The sequence below is a fragment of the Arachis ipaensis genome, chromosome B5 (genome assembly GCF_059453495.1).
Source record: "Arachis ipaensis isolate K30076 ecotype BB chromosome B5, ASM5945349v1, whole genome shotgun sequence".
Taxonomy (NCBI): Eukaryota; Viridiplantae; Streptophyta; class Magnoliopsida; order Fabales; family Fabaceae; genus Arachis; species Arachis ipaensis.
In genome coordinates this window covers 56,536,846-56,554,619 of record NC_142440.1, presented here as the reverse complement: position 1 = coordinate 56,554,619, position 17,774 = coordinate 56,536,846, and the positions used below count along the sequence as shown (strand labels likewise).

General features: G+C 36.9%; 1 protein-coding gene across 1 annotated transcript; it reads left to right on the top strand.

Moving 5' to 3' along the window:
- Window positions 1–218: 218 nt before the first annotated feature.
- On the top strand, window positions 219–4,699 carry LOC110262876 (uncharacterized). Its single transcript, XM_088486041.1, has 10 exons — window positions 219–340; window positions 1,428–1,660; window positions 2,165–2,200; window positions 2,295–2,530; window positions 2,626–2,829; window positions 2,938–3,030; window positions 3,103–3,210; window positions 3,333–3,779; window positions 4,366–4,478; window positions 4,660–4,699. The coding sequence occupies exons 1-10, from the start codon at window positions 219–221 to the stop codon at window positions 4,697–4,699; spliced, it is 1,632 nt and encodes a 543-aa protein (XP_088342167.1).
- Window positions 4,700–17,774: the final 13,075 nt, after the last annotated feature.

Below are 17,774 nucleotides of genomic sequence, written 5' to 3'. Positions count from 1 at the left end.
ATCGTCAATTCGTTCTACCACCATCTGTTGCAGTTTTTAGCCGTGCTCTCTCTCCCTCGAGTTCCATCGTGCTCCCTCTCCCTCATACTCTATTCAAGTGAAGGTTTGCTGCGATTTAAGTTATTTTTCTTGTTGTTTAGTTCTTAGTCGTGCTGTGTTTTCTATGATTTACTGGTTTGATTTCTTGTTCTTGTTTTTTCTTATTTAATTGTTCAATCATGGCTGTGTTTGCTGTTAATTGTTCAATTTTGGCTGCCTTGGTTAGTTGGTGTTTGGAGAATAATTTTCTTTCACTTAATTTATGTTGTTGGTTTATAATGGATGCCTTGGTTGATTACTTGTTATTCAGTTCTTGGTCTTGCTGTGATTTTTTTAATTTTTTTAGTTCTTGTTCTTGCTCTTTTGCTGTTATTATAGGTCTTTGTTCTTGATTTTAGTTCTTATTTGTGCTGTGATTTAGTTCTTGTTCTTCCAGTCTTTTCTTATTTAATTGTTCCATTTATGGCTGCCTTCGTTAGTTGGTGTATGGATAATAATTTCGTTAGTTGGCTGAGAGCATTGTCAAAGAAAAGCTTGCAGCTTGTGTCAACAGAGTACCCGGTATTTACTATGATTAGTATTTACTATGCTTATGATTAGTATTTACTATGCTTATTGATAAAGCAAAATGAAATGTGGTTTGATTTCATTAATTGAAACTGGTTCCTTAAGTTGAATTATTGATCTAACTTGTTCCTCTTGATAGATTTACCTTGATGTATGTGACTGAGACTTGATGAATTATTGAATTCTGCTACTGTTCTTCTTTTTTCTTTGTCCTTTTATCATCTTTCTTCACTTCTAGCTTATAATGCGTTTTCATATATGGTGTGTGGGATGTGCCTTCGAATATCTGAATTATTTTTGGTGCCGGTGCCATTAGTGGTGTTGGTGGTTTTATTGGAGCCACTAAGAAACAAGTTGAAACAAATAATAAGCCACGATTATCAAAACTATTTAGCTAATAGGAACTTCCAATTTTCATAGATTTTGTCATATGATATTTTAATTAATTTCATGTATGTGTTGTTGATTTTACTTCATAAAAGTGCTTGCTTAATTAATCTATATTTTCTTTTTTCTGACACAAGGTTAGTATATCAAAATACAAGATTAGTGCCATGCTTTGTTTAGCTTTAGCCACCCAAAATTGGAAGCAAAACAAGCTTTGGTCATAGCTCCTTTTCTCACAAAACATTAACAAGAGGCTTAAAAACAACTCATCAATTACTTTATGATAGTTAATACTCAAGACTTCTCTGCTCAGTTTTTGAAGTTTACAAGCTGACAGTGTTTTTTTAATTTTTATATGAATATGGATTTGATTGAGATTTTACAGAGGAGTTAGGCATCGGTGGTATTAATTCTGTGATTCTGGTTTATAATAGTGCTATGGCAAACAAGAAAGACAAAGCTTTAAGGTCAAGCATCTCAATGAGAGATATCATCTATGAACAAGAAGAGCAAATTGAATTAGGCTCTCGTCAATCCCGATTAATATCATCTATGAAGAAAAGTAGAGGATTGAAAGGTGGTTCTATGGTTAATATCATTGGTGAGCTAGAGGATACTGCATCAAGCCCTTCACAAACACCTTTAGTATTGCATACTAATGATGATGGTAAATGATCCTTTATTGTAATTTTTTAATTTGAGTTTACAAAGAATCAATTGAAAAAAAGCCATATATAATTTGTGGTTTATTATAATCTAAGACGTGCTTGTTCTGATGTGTAATGAATCATGATGATGAGAAAGTGAACTTACGGTAATGAGTTTTGTATATATACACATGAATAAAGCCAAAGCTTCTTAAGAGTTTTGTTCTAGGGAAATTTTGAGTTTATCCATTCAAAGTGATGCTGGAACTTTTTGTTAGATAAATATTTGGATTTATATTGTGTTATTGGATCACCATTTTTATTATCATAAGAGTTGTTATGAAAACTATTATACTTGGCTCTTTGATATACAGTGGTCATTGCCAATTTTCAGAAGGGAAAACAAATAAAGATTTTGAATTAATTTAAAATTGTACTTTTATAAAATTAGATTGAATGAATAGATAGATGTCTTTTAAAAATTTTCTCCTCTCTGTTCTAAACTTTTTCATTCTTGATAATAGGACCAGCTTTAGCACCCCAAGCTAATGATAATGATAGTAAGTAATCATGTTTTATGTTTAGTTTAATACTAATAATAAATGTGTAGTATTTTCTGTATAATTGTCTTTTATTTATTGATTCCCATAACAGGACCAGCAACTAAGAGAAAAAGGGGTCCGACAAAGTGCCTTAAAACTCATGGTTTAAGCTATGAGGATCGGTTACCAATTAGATTAAATAAGTATGGTCAACCAATTGGTTGTAATCGCGCCAAGTTAAGCAGTCATTTGGGGACTTTGGTTAGAAATGCACGCCTTGCTCCATTGACATACACAAGTTGGCATGGACTTAAAGATAATTGGGAAGATTTGTGGGAAGCTACCATTGTATTACATTTTTACACTTTTAACTTAGGTGTTTTTCTTTTATTGATTTTAAAAACTAAATATTAATTAACATATCTATGTTCATTATGGTGCAGGAAAAGTTTGACATTGGAGTACTTGGTAAAGCGTGGGTTTTCAAAACCTTGGGTTCATCTTGGAGGACATATAAAAGTCGGTTGAAAACACAGTATTTTAAGGAAAACATGTCACTAGCTTACAATATGAAAAATTGTCCTCGTACTGTTCCACTTGATCATTGGAAGATTCTTATTCAATTTTGGAGCCTTGATATGATTAAGGTATACTAATTCTTAGCATGTAATTTCCTTCATACTATAATTAGTTATACTAATTAATTTTGCTACTTTTAGGCTTAATTATTCAATTATCTTTTTATGATTTTAAAGGAACAAAGCAAGAAGAATAAAGCTAGTAGAGCAAAGAATACAAGTCAACATACAACAGGATCAAAAACATTTGCTGAAATACGTGAAGAAGAGGTAGAATTAATGTGTTTAAATTGTCTTATTTGCATTGGTTATTTTTTAGTTAATTGTGTTTTTTCTTAATAGGCAATGAAAAATCCTGATAGAAGAGAACCATCTCGGGTGAACATGTTCTTTTTAACACACAAGCCAAGAGATGGAAAATCAATGAGTGAGGGAACAAGCAAAATTTTTGTAAGATATGTATTTATTTTAATATATATATATATATATATATATATATATATATATATATATATGTAGTGTGATATAGATGTTTTATCATAAATTAATGTAGTTTGAATTTTGGATTTTAGTTAGAGCTTGAGGATGCCATAGCTTCACATCCTGAAAAATTAGAAAGTACAAACCAAGATGATATACTTTCTCAAGTGTTGGGGAAAGATCAACCCAGTCGTGTCCGAACTTATGGTAGAGGTGTTGTAGCTTCGAATTTGTGGGGACCTAAATCTCAATTTGAGACGGAGAGGTTAATTGAAGAAGTTAAAGAGAATGCTCAAGCTGAAATTCAGAATATACAACAAAAAATGCAAGAGGAGATGGAAACAAAACTTCAAGAAAGAATGGAAGCCATGAAGTCACAGATGTTGTATGGATTTAATATATTTTTAAATCAGCTACAAAAAAACCTCCCAGGAGTAGAGATTCTGAATCTCTCTTTCATGTCAACTACTCTATATGAGAAGGAAGTAGAAGCTACTGCAACAACACATCATGAAATTACTGCTGCTACTGAAAAAGAGGTATTTATAACTTTCTTTGTATCTTTTCCTTAATAATTAATTATAAATTTACTCTTCATAATGTTGTTCTAAATGTAGTCAATTATTTAATCTACACTACACTAAAGTAATGTGTTTGTGGATAATTGGTGTCTTGAGAGCTGGTTTTAAGTTAGGCATATATATCTATGTTAATTTGGCATTTTTGTGTGGCAAAATAAAAGCTGAGATGGAATAGTGTGTTAAGCGATGTGGCAATGAGAGAATGATATAGATGATGCGCTATGGAACATGACTTGAATGTATAAAAGAGATAGATAGATGGATAGATAAAAAGATATAGAAGCAGTGGCAGAGGAGCATAATTTGTAGTAGTAGAATTGGAACAGATAGATAGATAGATAGATAGATAGATAGAATGAAGAAAGAAAGAAGGATTTTAATTTATTTATTGAAAAAGCTGCATAATCATGCTTTATATAGAAATTTACATGTCAAATAGATAGCATAACTAGAGCATAGCATACATACACTGATCATCATATGCTCTAATGATAGATTTGATGTTTATTATTTTCTCATGTTATAGGTTCTAAGTAACTCAAAGTCAGCTAGTAGAAATATTCTAGAATCATCTACTATTACAGAAGGTGTTTCTAAGTCTCAAGCTAAGCTATTACCTCGAACAAAGAAGAATGTGATTGTTTCACCTAAACAGAAGCAGGTATATTTAGAACTAAAATGAAATTAAAATAGCATCTGTGATTCATATTTTGTAATAATCATATTGAGATTAGTTAAAGTGACATGTTTTACCTTTAAATAAAGTTGATATTACTTTTTCCTTCTTGTTCAGTGAGAATATTAGTATTGGTGTCTTAAAATAGTTATCTTTTTGTAGGCTCTTTATTCTTCTTCTACTCAAGAGATTCTCGACTTGAAATTGGAGAAAAAGAAGCATGATTAACATAAGAAAAGATTAAAGAAGAAGAAAGTGGCGTGTTAGCAATATTCAGATGACAAACTAAAAAAATTAGATTTTATATTCTAATTTGTTTGTTTGAATTGTTAATATTGATTAAACATGACAAAATAGAGAAGATTTGGATTTTATAATCTTTTGTTTATTTTAGAATTGTTTTGTGGTAATTTTAGACAATATTAAAGAAAAGAAATTTAATTGGCTTATTAATTTTCTTTTTATTATACTTTGTGTTTATTATGAATTTATCTTCAATGTTTTGTGCATTTAAATTAGTGGCATTACCCTTCTAATGTATATAAAAATAAATAAATAAATGGTTACATATTAAAATATGAATAGTAAATAGATATTATAGCTATAAATGTTACCAAAAATTTATGGTAATATTTTTTTATTCTTAAAGAAGAGTTTTTGTAACATTTTTTCAATGTTAGCAAAAAAATAGATCGTAACATTTATTAGAGTGTTGTTATAGAAGATTTATTGTAATATTTTTTAAGTGTTACAAAAAATATCTATGGTAATATTTTTTTAAGTGTTACCAAAAATATCTATGGTAACATTTTTTTAAGTGTTATTATGAATGATCTATTGTAACATTTCTTGTAATATTACTATAGAATATCTTTTGTAATATTTTTATTAAATATTATTAAATCTTTAGAAAAATGTTAGTAAAATTTTTTAGTAACATAGAGTATATTTAACATTTGTAAAAATGTTGCTAATATACATAGGTAACATTTTAATATGATTTAGTAACATTTTTTAAATGTTAGTGAAAATCAAATATGTAGTAGTGAGGCAAGGAGGGAGCACTTAGGTTTAGATTTTTCCATGTTTTTACCGTAGTTCTCTAGAGAGAGAAGCTCTCCATTCTCTCTAGAATTTAGATTTTTTAGTTAATTTCTCTTTAATTTCAGTTTTTAATTCTTGTTCTATTGTAGTTTCATTTATGCTTTCATGCTTTATTGTCTTAATTCTCTTAGTTCTTCTTCTTAATTTTTCTTTTATGTCACTTTTTATTTTATGAACACTCTTGTAAATCTTAATTTTCTATTAATGCAATTTAATGTCTCTTTGCTTATTGTTCTTTAATTGAGTTGTTATTATTATTTTCTTACTTTTGGTAGTTAGATTTTGTTTTTAATGTAATTTAATATTATTTTATTTTCATGCACACCAAGTAATTGATAAAAATGCTTGGCTTAGTTTTTACTTAGTTTTCCCTCACTCTTGGCTTGGAATTGAGGACGTCGGTGACCTTGAGTCATTGATGTCCATTCTTGATTGATATATTAGAGTAGTTAGTTGATTTGGTTTCCACTAACTCTATGTCTTCCATTAATAGAGTTGACTAGGACTTGTGAATTGAAATCAATTATGCCTATTTGACTTATCCTCGATGTTAGGGTTGACTAAGTAGGATTAACTCTTCATAATCATCATATGTTTGTGGTCAATGACTAGGATAGGTAACCTAATAAATCCCGTTTTTAGGGTTTATCTTGTATGGATTTTGAGGGTTTTATCAATGTTCCTTCACACTTATTCATAGAAAATGCATGGTTTTGTGTTTCCTTTCCGATTTTGCTTCATGGATGAAAATGTGCCTCTTTTACACCAAAAATACCATATTTGAATCCTCTCCTATTACCATTCGATGCCGTGATCCATTTGTTTAGTGATTTCAGAAGTTATAGGGTAAGGATGGCTTGGAAGAGAGAAAGGAAGCATGCATGAATGGAAGGAGCACCGAAAATAAAGCTTGGGAGCTTGAGCAGCAACGCGTACGCGTACCGTGCACATACGCGTGGATGCGCGCTACTGGATCAGCGCGAAGGAGCCAAAGCTAGAAGCCGGCTGATGAGAGAACTTTTGCGTGGTCTAGAAATTTGCGGATAAATCCTCGTTGCAAGTATAGCTTCTAAACCAACAAAAGTCCTTTCATACAAACGTTTTGGGTGTCACAAGTAACAAACCTCTTTAAAAATTGATAACCGAGTATTTAAACCTCGGGTCGTCTTCTCAAGGAACTGCGAGGAAGTATGTTCTTATTATTGGCTATAAAGGTTGTAATAGGGGTTTAGAAGATGAGAAGCAAGTAATTTAAATGACAAGTAAAGTAAATGGCAATTAAAATAAATAAATACTGTAAAGTAGACTTTTGGTAAGGTAAGAGAAGTTGGAGGTCCAACGTAGTTATCTCTCTCAACTATAATGAAAGTTGAATCTAAACTCCACTTGATCCACCTGTACTAGGGCAACGAAAAGTCAAGGGACTAATTAAATTGACCTTTGAATCCTATTTATTTCCTAAGAAAAGGTTGGGATTACTTAAGTTCAGCTCAATTAGCAAGATAATGATTATCAGTTATGTTGAGTTTAATAACTGTTGAGTTACTGAATCCTTAACCAGGACCAAAAGGGGACAAAGTAAAATTGCTGGAATAATAAAAATATCCTTAGATGGGAAGCAATGGTAACTTAAATCAAAGAGAACAATCATAAATTGAAAATACCTCAAATATTATTAATTCAGATAACAATCTATAACATGGAAGAAATTCATAAATTCACTGATCAATTCAAGTGCTGGAATAAATAAAATTAAAAGGAAGCTAAAACAAAGGAACGTAAAACCTGGATTGAGAGTCACTCTTAAAGCAAGAAGAAATCCTAAATCCTAATCCTAAAAGAGAGAGAGGAGAAGATCTCCCTCTCAACTAAATCTAAATCATTGAAAAGTAAAATATATGCGAGCTCTCCTTTGAATGGGTGCATTCCCACACTTTATAACCTCTGGTCTATGCTGTCTGTACTTAGATCTGGGCCAAAAAGGGCTTCAGAAATCGCTGGGGGCGTATTCTTTAAATTCTGATACGTGGCCTCTGTCACGCATCCGCGTGGGTCACGCGGTCGCGTCATTCGGAGCTTTTTCTTGCCACGCGGTCGCGTCAGTCACGCGTCCGCGTCGTATGCGTTCTGCTTATGGCGCGCGGTCGCGTCAGTCGTGCGGCCGCGTCGCTGCATCTTTGCTTATGGCACGCGATCGCGTCATCCATGCGATCGCGTGAATACTAGTTTCCTTCAAAGCTCCGTTTTACCTTCTCCTTCCATTTTTGTATGTTTCCTTTTCCATCCTTTAAGTCATTCTGTCTTAGAAAATCTGAAACTACTCAACACACTAATCACGGCATCGAATGGAAATAAAGGTAATTAAAATAATTAATTTTTAAATCTTAGGAAACATGTTTTTCACAATATGACATAATAAGGAAGGGAAAGTAAAACCATGCAGTTAATATGAATAAGTAGGTGGAGGATTGAATAAATCACCCAAATTAAGCACAAAAGAACTCATGAGATATGGGTTTATCAACCTCTCCACACTTAAACACTAGCATATCCTCATGCTAAATCCAAGGTAAATAATTAAGGTTAAAGTGATGGAAAGTCATGCAATGCAACCTAATTTAAATGCAACTACCTAAATGAAAGATGCATCATGAAACTCTAATTTATTCACTCATATATAAAGCTTACATGTAGCCAAGTTAATTCACATTCTCAAGGAGTCATGTATATATATATAGCCAACCCTTAAATAATAAAGCATTTTAGCAAATGAGATGGGAAAGAAAACATTGTACAAACTTGCAAAACAATTAGTAAATTAAAGCATTGATATATGTTGATGAGTTATTGAACCCTCACTGAATTTTGTGTTTACTCTCTAGTCACTCAGTGTTTATTGGGTTTATTCACTCTATTTTTCTTTTTATTCTTACTTTCTATAGCTTTGTTCTTCATCTAACCAATCAACAATTATAAAATATAGTCATACCAAAAAGTCATGAGGTCTTTAATTGAGGTTGTAATGGGGTCAAGGTAAAGGTAATGATTATGTATAGGGTCAAGTGAGCTAATAAGTGAATCCTTAATTAGACTAAGATCTCACCTAACATACATATCTAGTAAAACAAAATCTCTTTACCTATTTTCCCATATTATCCCACTTATTGTTACATGCTCATGTTTCACTTTTTATTTTATTATTTTTTTTATTCCATGTGCATTGCTTTTATTTTACATTGGGGAATTTCTTTTGTATCTCCTTTTATTAAATGCTGAAAAAAAAATTTTTTTTTCAAGGCACATGGCAATTAAATCACTTTGATTTTCTCATGAGCATGCTTCCCAAATTTATTTTATTTCTTTTAACTTCTCTACCCTTTTGTTTCTATCATCCATGTTCCCAAAAGGTTTCCCACATTTAACTCTATTCATGATTTTCTATCTTAAGCTAACCAAGGATTCACTTGGGATTTTCTTTTGTTTTTCTGTTTAAGGCTAGTAATTTGGCTAAATAGAATAAAGGGGTTTTAAAAGGCTCAAGGGGGCTAACAAGGGTGATGTAAAAGGTAGCTAATTTGGGGTAAGTGAGCTAAAATCAAATGATGGCCTTAATCATTCTCTTGGTATGTATCTATTCTATATTCTATAATTGGACATATAGATTAAAGCAAAGGAAAGAACATCAGAATAAAAAGAAATGAAACACACAGAAATTAAATTATGGTTTGAATGCAACCATACAATTAAGCTCAACACTCACAGGCTGTGTGTTCTCTAACTCAAGCATCATATATCATTTATATATTGTATGCAGGTTTAGTTAAAAATTCCCATTATTCTCATAAAAAAATTATTTAGGATAGCTTTTAAAGTTTTAATGTTCCTCCTTGATGAAATGTTGTCAGCTTAACTACATCATGTAATGCTATATACAAGGTTTATGGATTTAAATCTGATATGTTCAATTTCCTAGCTTACTTCCTTTTTATATTTTTCAATTTAAACTATACTATCTTATGCTAAAAAGGGTAAACTATACTAATTAATCCACTAATAAATCAGAATTGCAAACTAAACTAAATAGCTAAAATAAACTAAATGGCTAAAATACGAACTAAAGATGCAAAATGCAGAAAATAGAGTAAAAATACATAAGAGCAATGTATAAGTACTCAGAAAATAACAATAAAAAAAATACAGAAAAATATCAAAAATAAAAGAAAAAAAGATGTAGTGGTTCACCAAAATAAACGCCAGAGATGGCGACCTCCCCACACTTAAAATGAAGCATCGTCCCTGATGCTCAATCAAGCCGGGTGTGAAGGGGTGTCATCACTGGTAGGGATGGTAGCTGGAGTCTCAGTGGTGGTAGGCTGGGAGTCTGGCTGCTGTAGAGGTGGGGCTGACTGGATCGGGATCTCAAGATCCGCAACCTCAATCTGATGTGGGACCGCTGCCTGTGGTGCGGCCGGCGCTGCCTCTCCCTGGGGATGAGTCTCTGTCTCAGGCGCATCCGCCTCCTCCTTAGATGCCTCGGATGGTGTGTCAGGCTCGGAGGGATGTCACCGGATCGTATCATCAGCTTTAGGTGCTCATAGCGTCGCTTGTTGCGACGCTCCATCTGGTCAAGTCGTCGGAACAAGTGGTGCACCAGATGATAGACGGGCTCTGTGGCAGGTGGAGGTGCAGTGGTGGTAGCAGGGGTAGGTGGTGCAGCAGTGGAGGAAGAGGGTCCAGCAGACGGTGGAGCTATCGCATCAGTAGCAGTGAATGGTGGTGGTCTGTGGCCCAAGGCTAAGAAGTTTCGGCTGTGCGGAATGATCTTCTTGCAATCCGTCGCTGGTGGTCTCTCATCGGCATCCTCCCATGGCACGTCAGCTCGACGGCCTAGCTGTGTAACCAGATATGGAAAAGGGAGGGTGCCTCGGACGTGGACCCTGGCCATATAGTGCAGAATGAAACGTGGCAGATAAAGGTCCTTACCCTCCAGCACACACCAAAGGAGGGTGATCATAGCAGCCGGGATCTCCGTCTCGTGAGTACTCGGCATCACATAATTACTCAAGATCTGGTGCCATAACCGAGCCGTATCATTTAAGTACGCTCTCTTGATTCCTCGAGCCATGGTGGTGTCCTGACCCATTTCCCAAGGAACTGTCGGGTCGAGAGTTATCCGTGCCTTCACGGCATCCCAATCAAACTGCATCTGACGCATGTCCTCCTCAGCCTTTGAATAACCATCAGGCTGATCGGACTTGGCTGGGAGTCGGAGAATGTCCTCTAAGGCCTCCTCAGTGACCAGAATTTGTTTTCCTCTCAGGTTCACTGCATCTAGGGTGGTAAGGTAGTAGTTGCAGTAGAATTCCCGGACCCAAGATGCGTTGACCTCTGTCAGTGTTCTCTCCAGAAAGAACCAGCCCCTTTGCTTGATTTGCTCAGTGGTGTACTACTGGAGTGCTTCTGGAATCTTCAGAGTTCATTCCAGGTATAGATTTCTGGAGTTTGCAAAAGCCGGGTACTTCAGCTCACAGTACCGGTTTGCAAATTTTATAGGATCATGCGCAGGGAGCAGCTGGTCAGCTTTTTCCTGCTGTGTGAAGTTCTTCTCCCGCCATGAAGAATCGTGCATTAGAGCAATGATGGACTGGGAGGAATCTCCTCTCTTGCGCTTGCCAGTAGCCTTGCCTTTTCCTTTCCTTTGTGAGGCAGACATCCTGAAAAACAGAAAACCAGGATATGGATAAAATAGGAAAGCAAATAGGCAATTAAACAAAGGAAACTCAAAGCAACAAGGGAGAAATAGAATAAGGAAAATGAGTAAATGAAATGTGATTGAATTCATGTTAAATGGAAAAATAATCAATATGCCATGGTGAGAAAGTTAGAGGAAAGTGAAAATAATCAGAAAAGAGATCAAAAGGGTTAGTATGGTTAGAATTTGAAAAAGAAATTAGGAAATTAAAATTAGTGAGTTAGTAAAGTGTGGGTTAAAGTAAGTGGCATAGAAAAATTCCATATAACAAGGATTCACAGGTAAGAATAGAAGTACTCATAATCGAACAAGGAAAACAGGGTGATGCTGATTCGAATAGAAATAAAGAAAGCAAAAATTAGAATCAGTGAATCACAAATGCAGTTTATGAACCAGGAAATCAAAGAGGATAAGAAAGTCTGCCATAGCATTCATGAAATGGTTTGGGTAAAGCAGAGTAAAACAGAGTTCAGAAATGCCAAACCAAAACATGAATGAAAATAATTTACAAAAAATTTGGGCAGCATTCCGGCTAAAATTGGATTGTCCCGGAAAATAAACAGCAATCATAGCAGTTCATATGAATTAAAAACTTGCTGCAGGTACCAGTAATGAATAGAAACAGGAAAATTTAGAGTAACAAGCAGCAATTGCAAGAAATCACAGTATATGAACGAGGTCACAGGAACAGTAGAATTGCAGTTATGATAAAATATAAGCAGGAACAGTGCAAGTAAACAGACCTAGATCCACTAACCACAGCCTAAGCTACCTAACAACCTAAAAATCCACTACAGCATGCATATCTATCTATCCTAAGTATGAATAAAAATGAAAAAAAATACAGAAAAATGGCAAATGGATAAAAGGGGTTGCATTTTGCGAAACCTGGTAGGCGGGAGGGGTGGAACGGGGAAGAAGGTGGCTGCGGTGGCGTCCGGCGCGGTGGCGGGGCACGGCGTCGCGGTGGCGGCTGAGGGGGGCAGTGGCGTAGGGAGGGTTTAGGGTTAGTGATAGAAGAAGGGGGGTTTGCGGGTGGGTAGCGGAGAGAGGGGAGGCGCGGCTGGATGGCCGGCAGTGGTGGGCGGTGGTCGCGGAGGGCAGTGGTGGAGAGGGGAGGAGAGAGGAAGAAGGGAGAAGAAGGGAGGGGAGGGGGTTGTGGCGGCGGTGTCTGGACGGCGGCGGCGTCTGGGTGGTGGCGCGGTGGCGGCTGGGTGGTGCTGGGTGGTGGCTGGAGGAAGAAGAAGCAAAGAGGGAGAAGAGGGTTGGGGTGGGGGCCTGCGCGACTGATAGGGTTCGCGTGGCTGGGAGGGTTATATTTTCGAATCCACGCGGCCGCGTGGGGCACGCGGTCGCGTGGTTCGGGTGAAAATAGGAGTGACGCGATCGCATGGGGCGCGCGATCGCATGAGAGGGGGGAAAGAAGGGTGACGTGATCACGTGGGTCGCGCGATCGCGTCGCTGGAATTCGTGCTAAACACACGACTCCAGCGCCATTTTAGCGCAACTCTCTGTCTCCTTTTGGGGGTGATGTGCAATCCATGCGATGCGATTGCGTCGCTCACGCGGTCGCGTGGGATTGGTATTGTGCAAGTGACGCGATCGCATGGGGCATGCGAACCCGTGGGCCAATTTGTGCGAAACGCACAAGGGCCGCACGATTCCAGCCTAACTTTCTGTTCGTTGGATCCTTACGCCGATATATATATCACGCGGCCGCATGGGTCACGCAGTCGCGTGGGTGGTGTTACTCGCAATGTGACGCGATCGCATGGAGCATGCGGTCGCGTCGTGCATCCTTTATATATATATATGCATGAAAAATGCAGAATGCAATGATTAACATGAATGCTATGCATGATTCCAGGTTTAATTTTAAAATAGAAAAAGGAAAAATGAAAGCAATTAACAAGAAATAAATTGAAAAATAAGCGACCATACCATGGTGGGTTGTCTCCCTCCTAGCACTTTTAGTTAAAGTCCTTAAGTTGGACATTGGAGGAGTATCCTGTTATGGCGGCTTATGTTTAAATTCGTCTAAAAATCTCCACCAGTGCTTGGAATGCCAATAGCCTCCGGGGTCCCAAACTAGGCACGCAAAGCTTCTGAACAGCTTCAAATATATTGTTAGGCTCCCGGGGTGACAAATGTCAGAATAAACTCCAGGATTCCAAGCCTTGCTTTTAAATCCGCCTCCGTCTTGATCTACATGTCTCCATCCGGGCGGTTTAAAAAGTAGAATCTCACCGTGGTGACCAAACGTTCTCCGTGATCCATGCAATTGAGCATGATACCAATCCGTGTACTTCGAGGTGAAGCGTGGAACCTTATTGAACCTTGTGCACCAGCTCTGAGTACGAGCCATTTCCCTCTTACTCTTAAAGCCGCAGAGAGCTCTAAGCTGGCCATCTGTTTCAAGCAAACCGTATTCAAGCGAATAAGTAAAGTTATAAGTTAAGGATTGTACCCACTTGAAGCTTGCATTAGGTGGTAATGGCCTTGGGATAGGTGTTTTTGGTGGTTCTGCAAGTTCCATTTCTTTGTGCTCTTCTGTGAGTTCCTCCACTTCTTTGCAAAGATCTTCAATTGTATCTGTGTCCTGGTCAAAGTCTTCTGCGTCTTCCTCATCACTTGAGTCATAGATTGGAGGTTGAGAAAAATCTACCTCCGCATCATCTTCATATTCACTTGGGGAAGATTCTTGGTTCTCAGAGAATTCACTTGCGGATGCAAGTTCATCACCAAGAGAGCTAGACTTGTGACTATCATCATCAAGGGAATTTGCTCCTTGGATTATTCCATCTGATTCTTCATAAACGACTTGCCATGGAGATTGTACAGTATCCTCCTTAGCATCAACTATAGCATCCTGGACGGAGTTTTCCTCAAATATGGATTTCCATGGAAGTTCAGCATCTCCTAGGTCTTCAACCAACTCTTCTTCTTGAATAAAGACAGCTTCTTCTAATTGTTCTAGTACAAATTCATTCTCTGTCTTGTCCGCTGGAGTTTCTGGTAGCTCCTTCATGCTACGCTCTTCATTGGGCTGTCCACATGGAGCTGTGGCTGATCCTTGTGTATTTGAGCACCTAGAAGCCCATTGAATTATCGCTTGCTCCAGTTGTTGAATGGTTGTTTGAAATTTAATTACTGTTTCCTTTAGGCAAGCCTCTGCTTCCTGGGTTGCTGGACTTGGACATGACACAAAGGAAAGTGGTGGCGATTGGGAGCGATTGGATTGGTACTGGGGTAAGGAAGGATCATATGGTGGCGAATGGTGAAGAGAAGCTTGTGAGTGTGGTGGTTCGAGGTTATGTTGAAAGGATGGGTTACATGCACGGAGTGGGGCTTATTGGTAGTTACAAGGTTGTCCACCATGTCTTTCAGCTGGGTATGCACTGTAGAATGGTCTTTGTCCAGGATATCTCGGAGGGTGTTGCTGCCAAAAGGGTTGATTAGATCCTCTTGGTTCCATCCATCCTTGATTGGTCTGACCTTGATGCACATTCCTGCTGTAACCTCTATTTCCTTTTAACAATATTAGAACCAAACTCAAAGCGAGAGGGGTGAGAGTTCATAGTAGCAAATAAAGATAAAAAGGAAAAACAAAAATAAATAAACAAGCAAAAGAAAAATAATTACAATAACCAATAATAAGGCACAAGTTAGCAGTTCCCCGGCAATGGCGCCATTTTGATGAGAGAACTTTTGCGTGGTCTAGAAATTTGCGGATAAATCCTCGTTGCAAGTATAGCTTCTAAACCAACAAAAGTCCTTTCATACAAACGTTTTGGGTGTCACAAGTAACAAACCCCTTTAAAAATTGATAACCGAGTATTCAAACCTCGGGTCGTCTTCTCAAGGAACTGCGAGGAAGTATGTTCTTATTATTGGCTATAAAGGTTGTAATAGGGGTTTAGAAGATGAGAAGCAAGTAATTTAAATGACAAGTAAAGTAAATGGCAATTAAAATAAATAAATACTGTAAAGCAGACTTTTGGTAAGGTAAGAGAAGTTGGAGGTCCAACGTAGTTATCTCTCTCAACTATAATGAAAGTTGAATCTAAACTCCACTTGATCCACCTGTACTAGGGCAACGAAAAGTCAAGGGACTAATTAAATTGACCTTTGAATCCTATTTATTTCCTAAGAAAAGGTTGGGATTACTTAAGTTCAGCTCAATTAGCAAGATAACGATTATCAGTTATGTTGAGTTTAATAACTGTTGAGTTACTGAATTCTTAACTAGGACCAAAAGGGGAAAAAGTAAAATTGCTGGAATAATAAAAATATCCTTAGATGGGAAGCAATGGTAACTTAAATCAAAGAGAACAATCATAAACTGAAAATACCTCAAATATTATTAATTCAGATAACAATCTATAACATGGAAGAAATTCATAAATTCACTGATCAATTCAAGTGCTGGAATAAATAAAATTAAAAGGAAGCTAAAACAAAGGAACGTAAAACCTGGATTGAGAGTCACTCTTAAAGCAAGAAGAAATCCTAAATCCTAATCCTAAAAGAGAGAGAGGAAAAGATCTCCCTCTCAACTAAATCTAAATCATTGAAAAGTAAAATATATGTGAGCTCTCCTTTGAATGGGTGCATTCCCACACTTTATAACCTCTGGTCTATGCTGTCTGTACTTGGATCTGGGCCAAAAAGCGCTTCAGAAATCTTTGGGGGCGTATTCTGTAAATTCTGATACGTGGCCTCTGTCATGCGTCCGCGTGGGTCACGCGGTCGCGTCATTCGGAGCTTTTTCTTGCCACGCGGTCGCGTCAGTCACGCGTCTGCGTCGTATGCGTTCTGCTTATGGCGCGCGGTCGCGTCAGTCGTGCGGCCGCGTCGCTGCATCTTCGCTTCTGGCACGCGATCGCGTCATCCATGCGATCGCGTGAATACTAGTTTCCTTCAAAGCTCCGTTTTGCCTTCTCCTTCCATTTTTGTATGTTTCCTTTTCCATCCTTTAATTCATTCTGCCTTAGAAAATCTGAAACTACTCAACATACTAATCACGGCATCGAATGGAAATAAAGGTAATTAAAATAATTAATTTTTAAAGCTTAGGAAACATGTTTTTCACAATATGACATAATAAGGAAGGGAAAGTAAAACCATGCAGTTAATATGAATAAGTAGGTGGAGGATTGAATAAATCACTCAAATTAAGCACAAAAGAACTCATGAAATATGGGTTTATCACCGGCGCATCCGCACGGCCGGGCCAGAACTTCATGGACGCGCACGCGTGTTTTACGCATGCGCGTGGATTGTGAAAACCCCAGGGACATGCACGCGTGGTGTACCCATACGCGTCGGTGCTAGCACGTGATTTTTTAGTGAAAACGTGCTGAGCTATTTCACAGGAGCTGTGGGGCCGAATTGGAAATAATTCTAGCGCCAAAACTCATAAGAAGACCAAGGGATGAAGAGATTCTCATTCATTCACACATTTAGATATTTTCTAGTTAGTTTTGGAAGTTACATTTTGTAAAGAGAGAAACTCTATCTTCTCTCTAGGGTTTTGCTTCTCAAATTGGAATTCTCTTGGATCCATTGGTGAGATCTATTGTCAATTCACTCCTACATTGTTTCAAGTTGTAGATCTAAATTCTCCTACTCTCAATTTAGTTCTTGTTGTTCAAGTAACTTGTGGATCTTAGCTTTTAGATGTTGTTACTTCTATTTCCATTAATACATTGAGGTAATTCATATTCCTAGTTGTCAAATTGTTAATCTCTTGTTGTTAATTTCAAGTTTATTCTCAATCTTACCATGTCTTTTATCCTTGCTCTCAAAGTGTTTGAGAAAATGCCAACTTTAGCTATGGAGTAGACTTTTCGTACTTGGCTTAGGGGTTGAGATATTGGAGACACTTGAATTATTGATGTCTATTGTTGATACTCAATTGGAAATTGCTAATTGGTTTGTATGTCATTAAAGCTAGACTTCCCTAGGGTTAGACTAGGACTTGTGAATCCAAATTGATTACTTTCGCTTGACTTTCCTTTATACTATAGGTTAACTAAGTGAAGCAATAAATAATTGTGGTCACAATTGTTAGAGATGATGATGATAGGATGTCCAATCCTCATTCCTAGCCAAGGCTTTTATATTGCTTGATTTTCATTCACATTATTAGCTTGTTCATTGATTGCATGAGACTCCAAAACACCAATACACTTCTAACCAATAATGTGCACCTTAGAGCACTCCTAGGGAGAATGACTCGGGACTAATACTCTTGATTCTTAGCTTTAGATTGTTTGATGAGGAATTGTGTGTCGGTACAGACTTGAAAGAGAGAAACTCTCGCGCGATCTAGAATTTTCACAAATAAATTCGCGTTGTAAGTATAGCTTCTAGACCGACAAGAATTCCTTTCTTACAAAAGTTTTGGTTGTCACTTAAG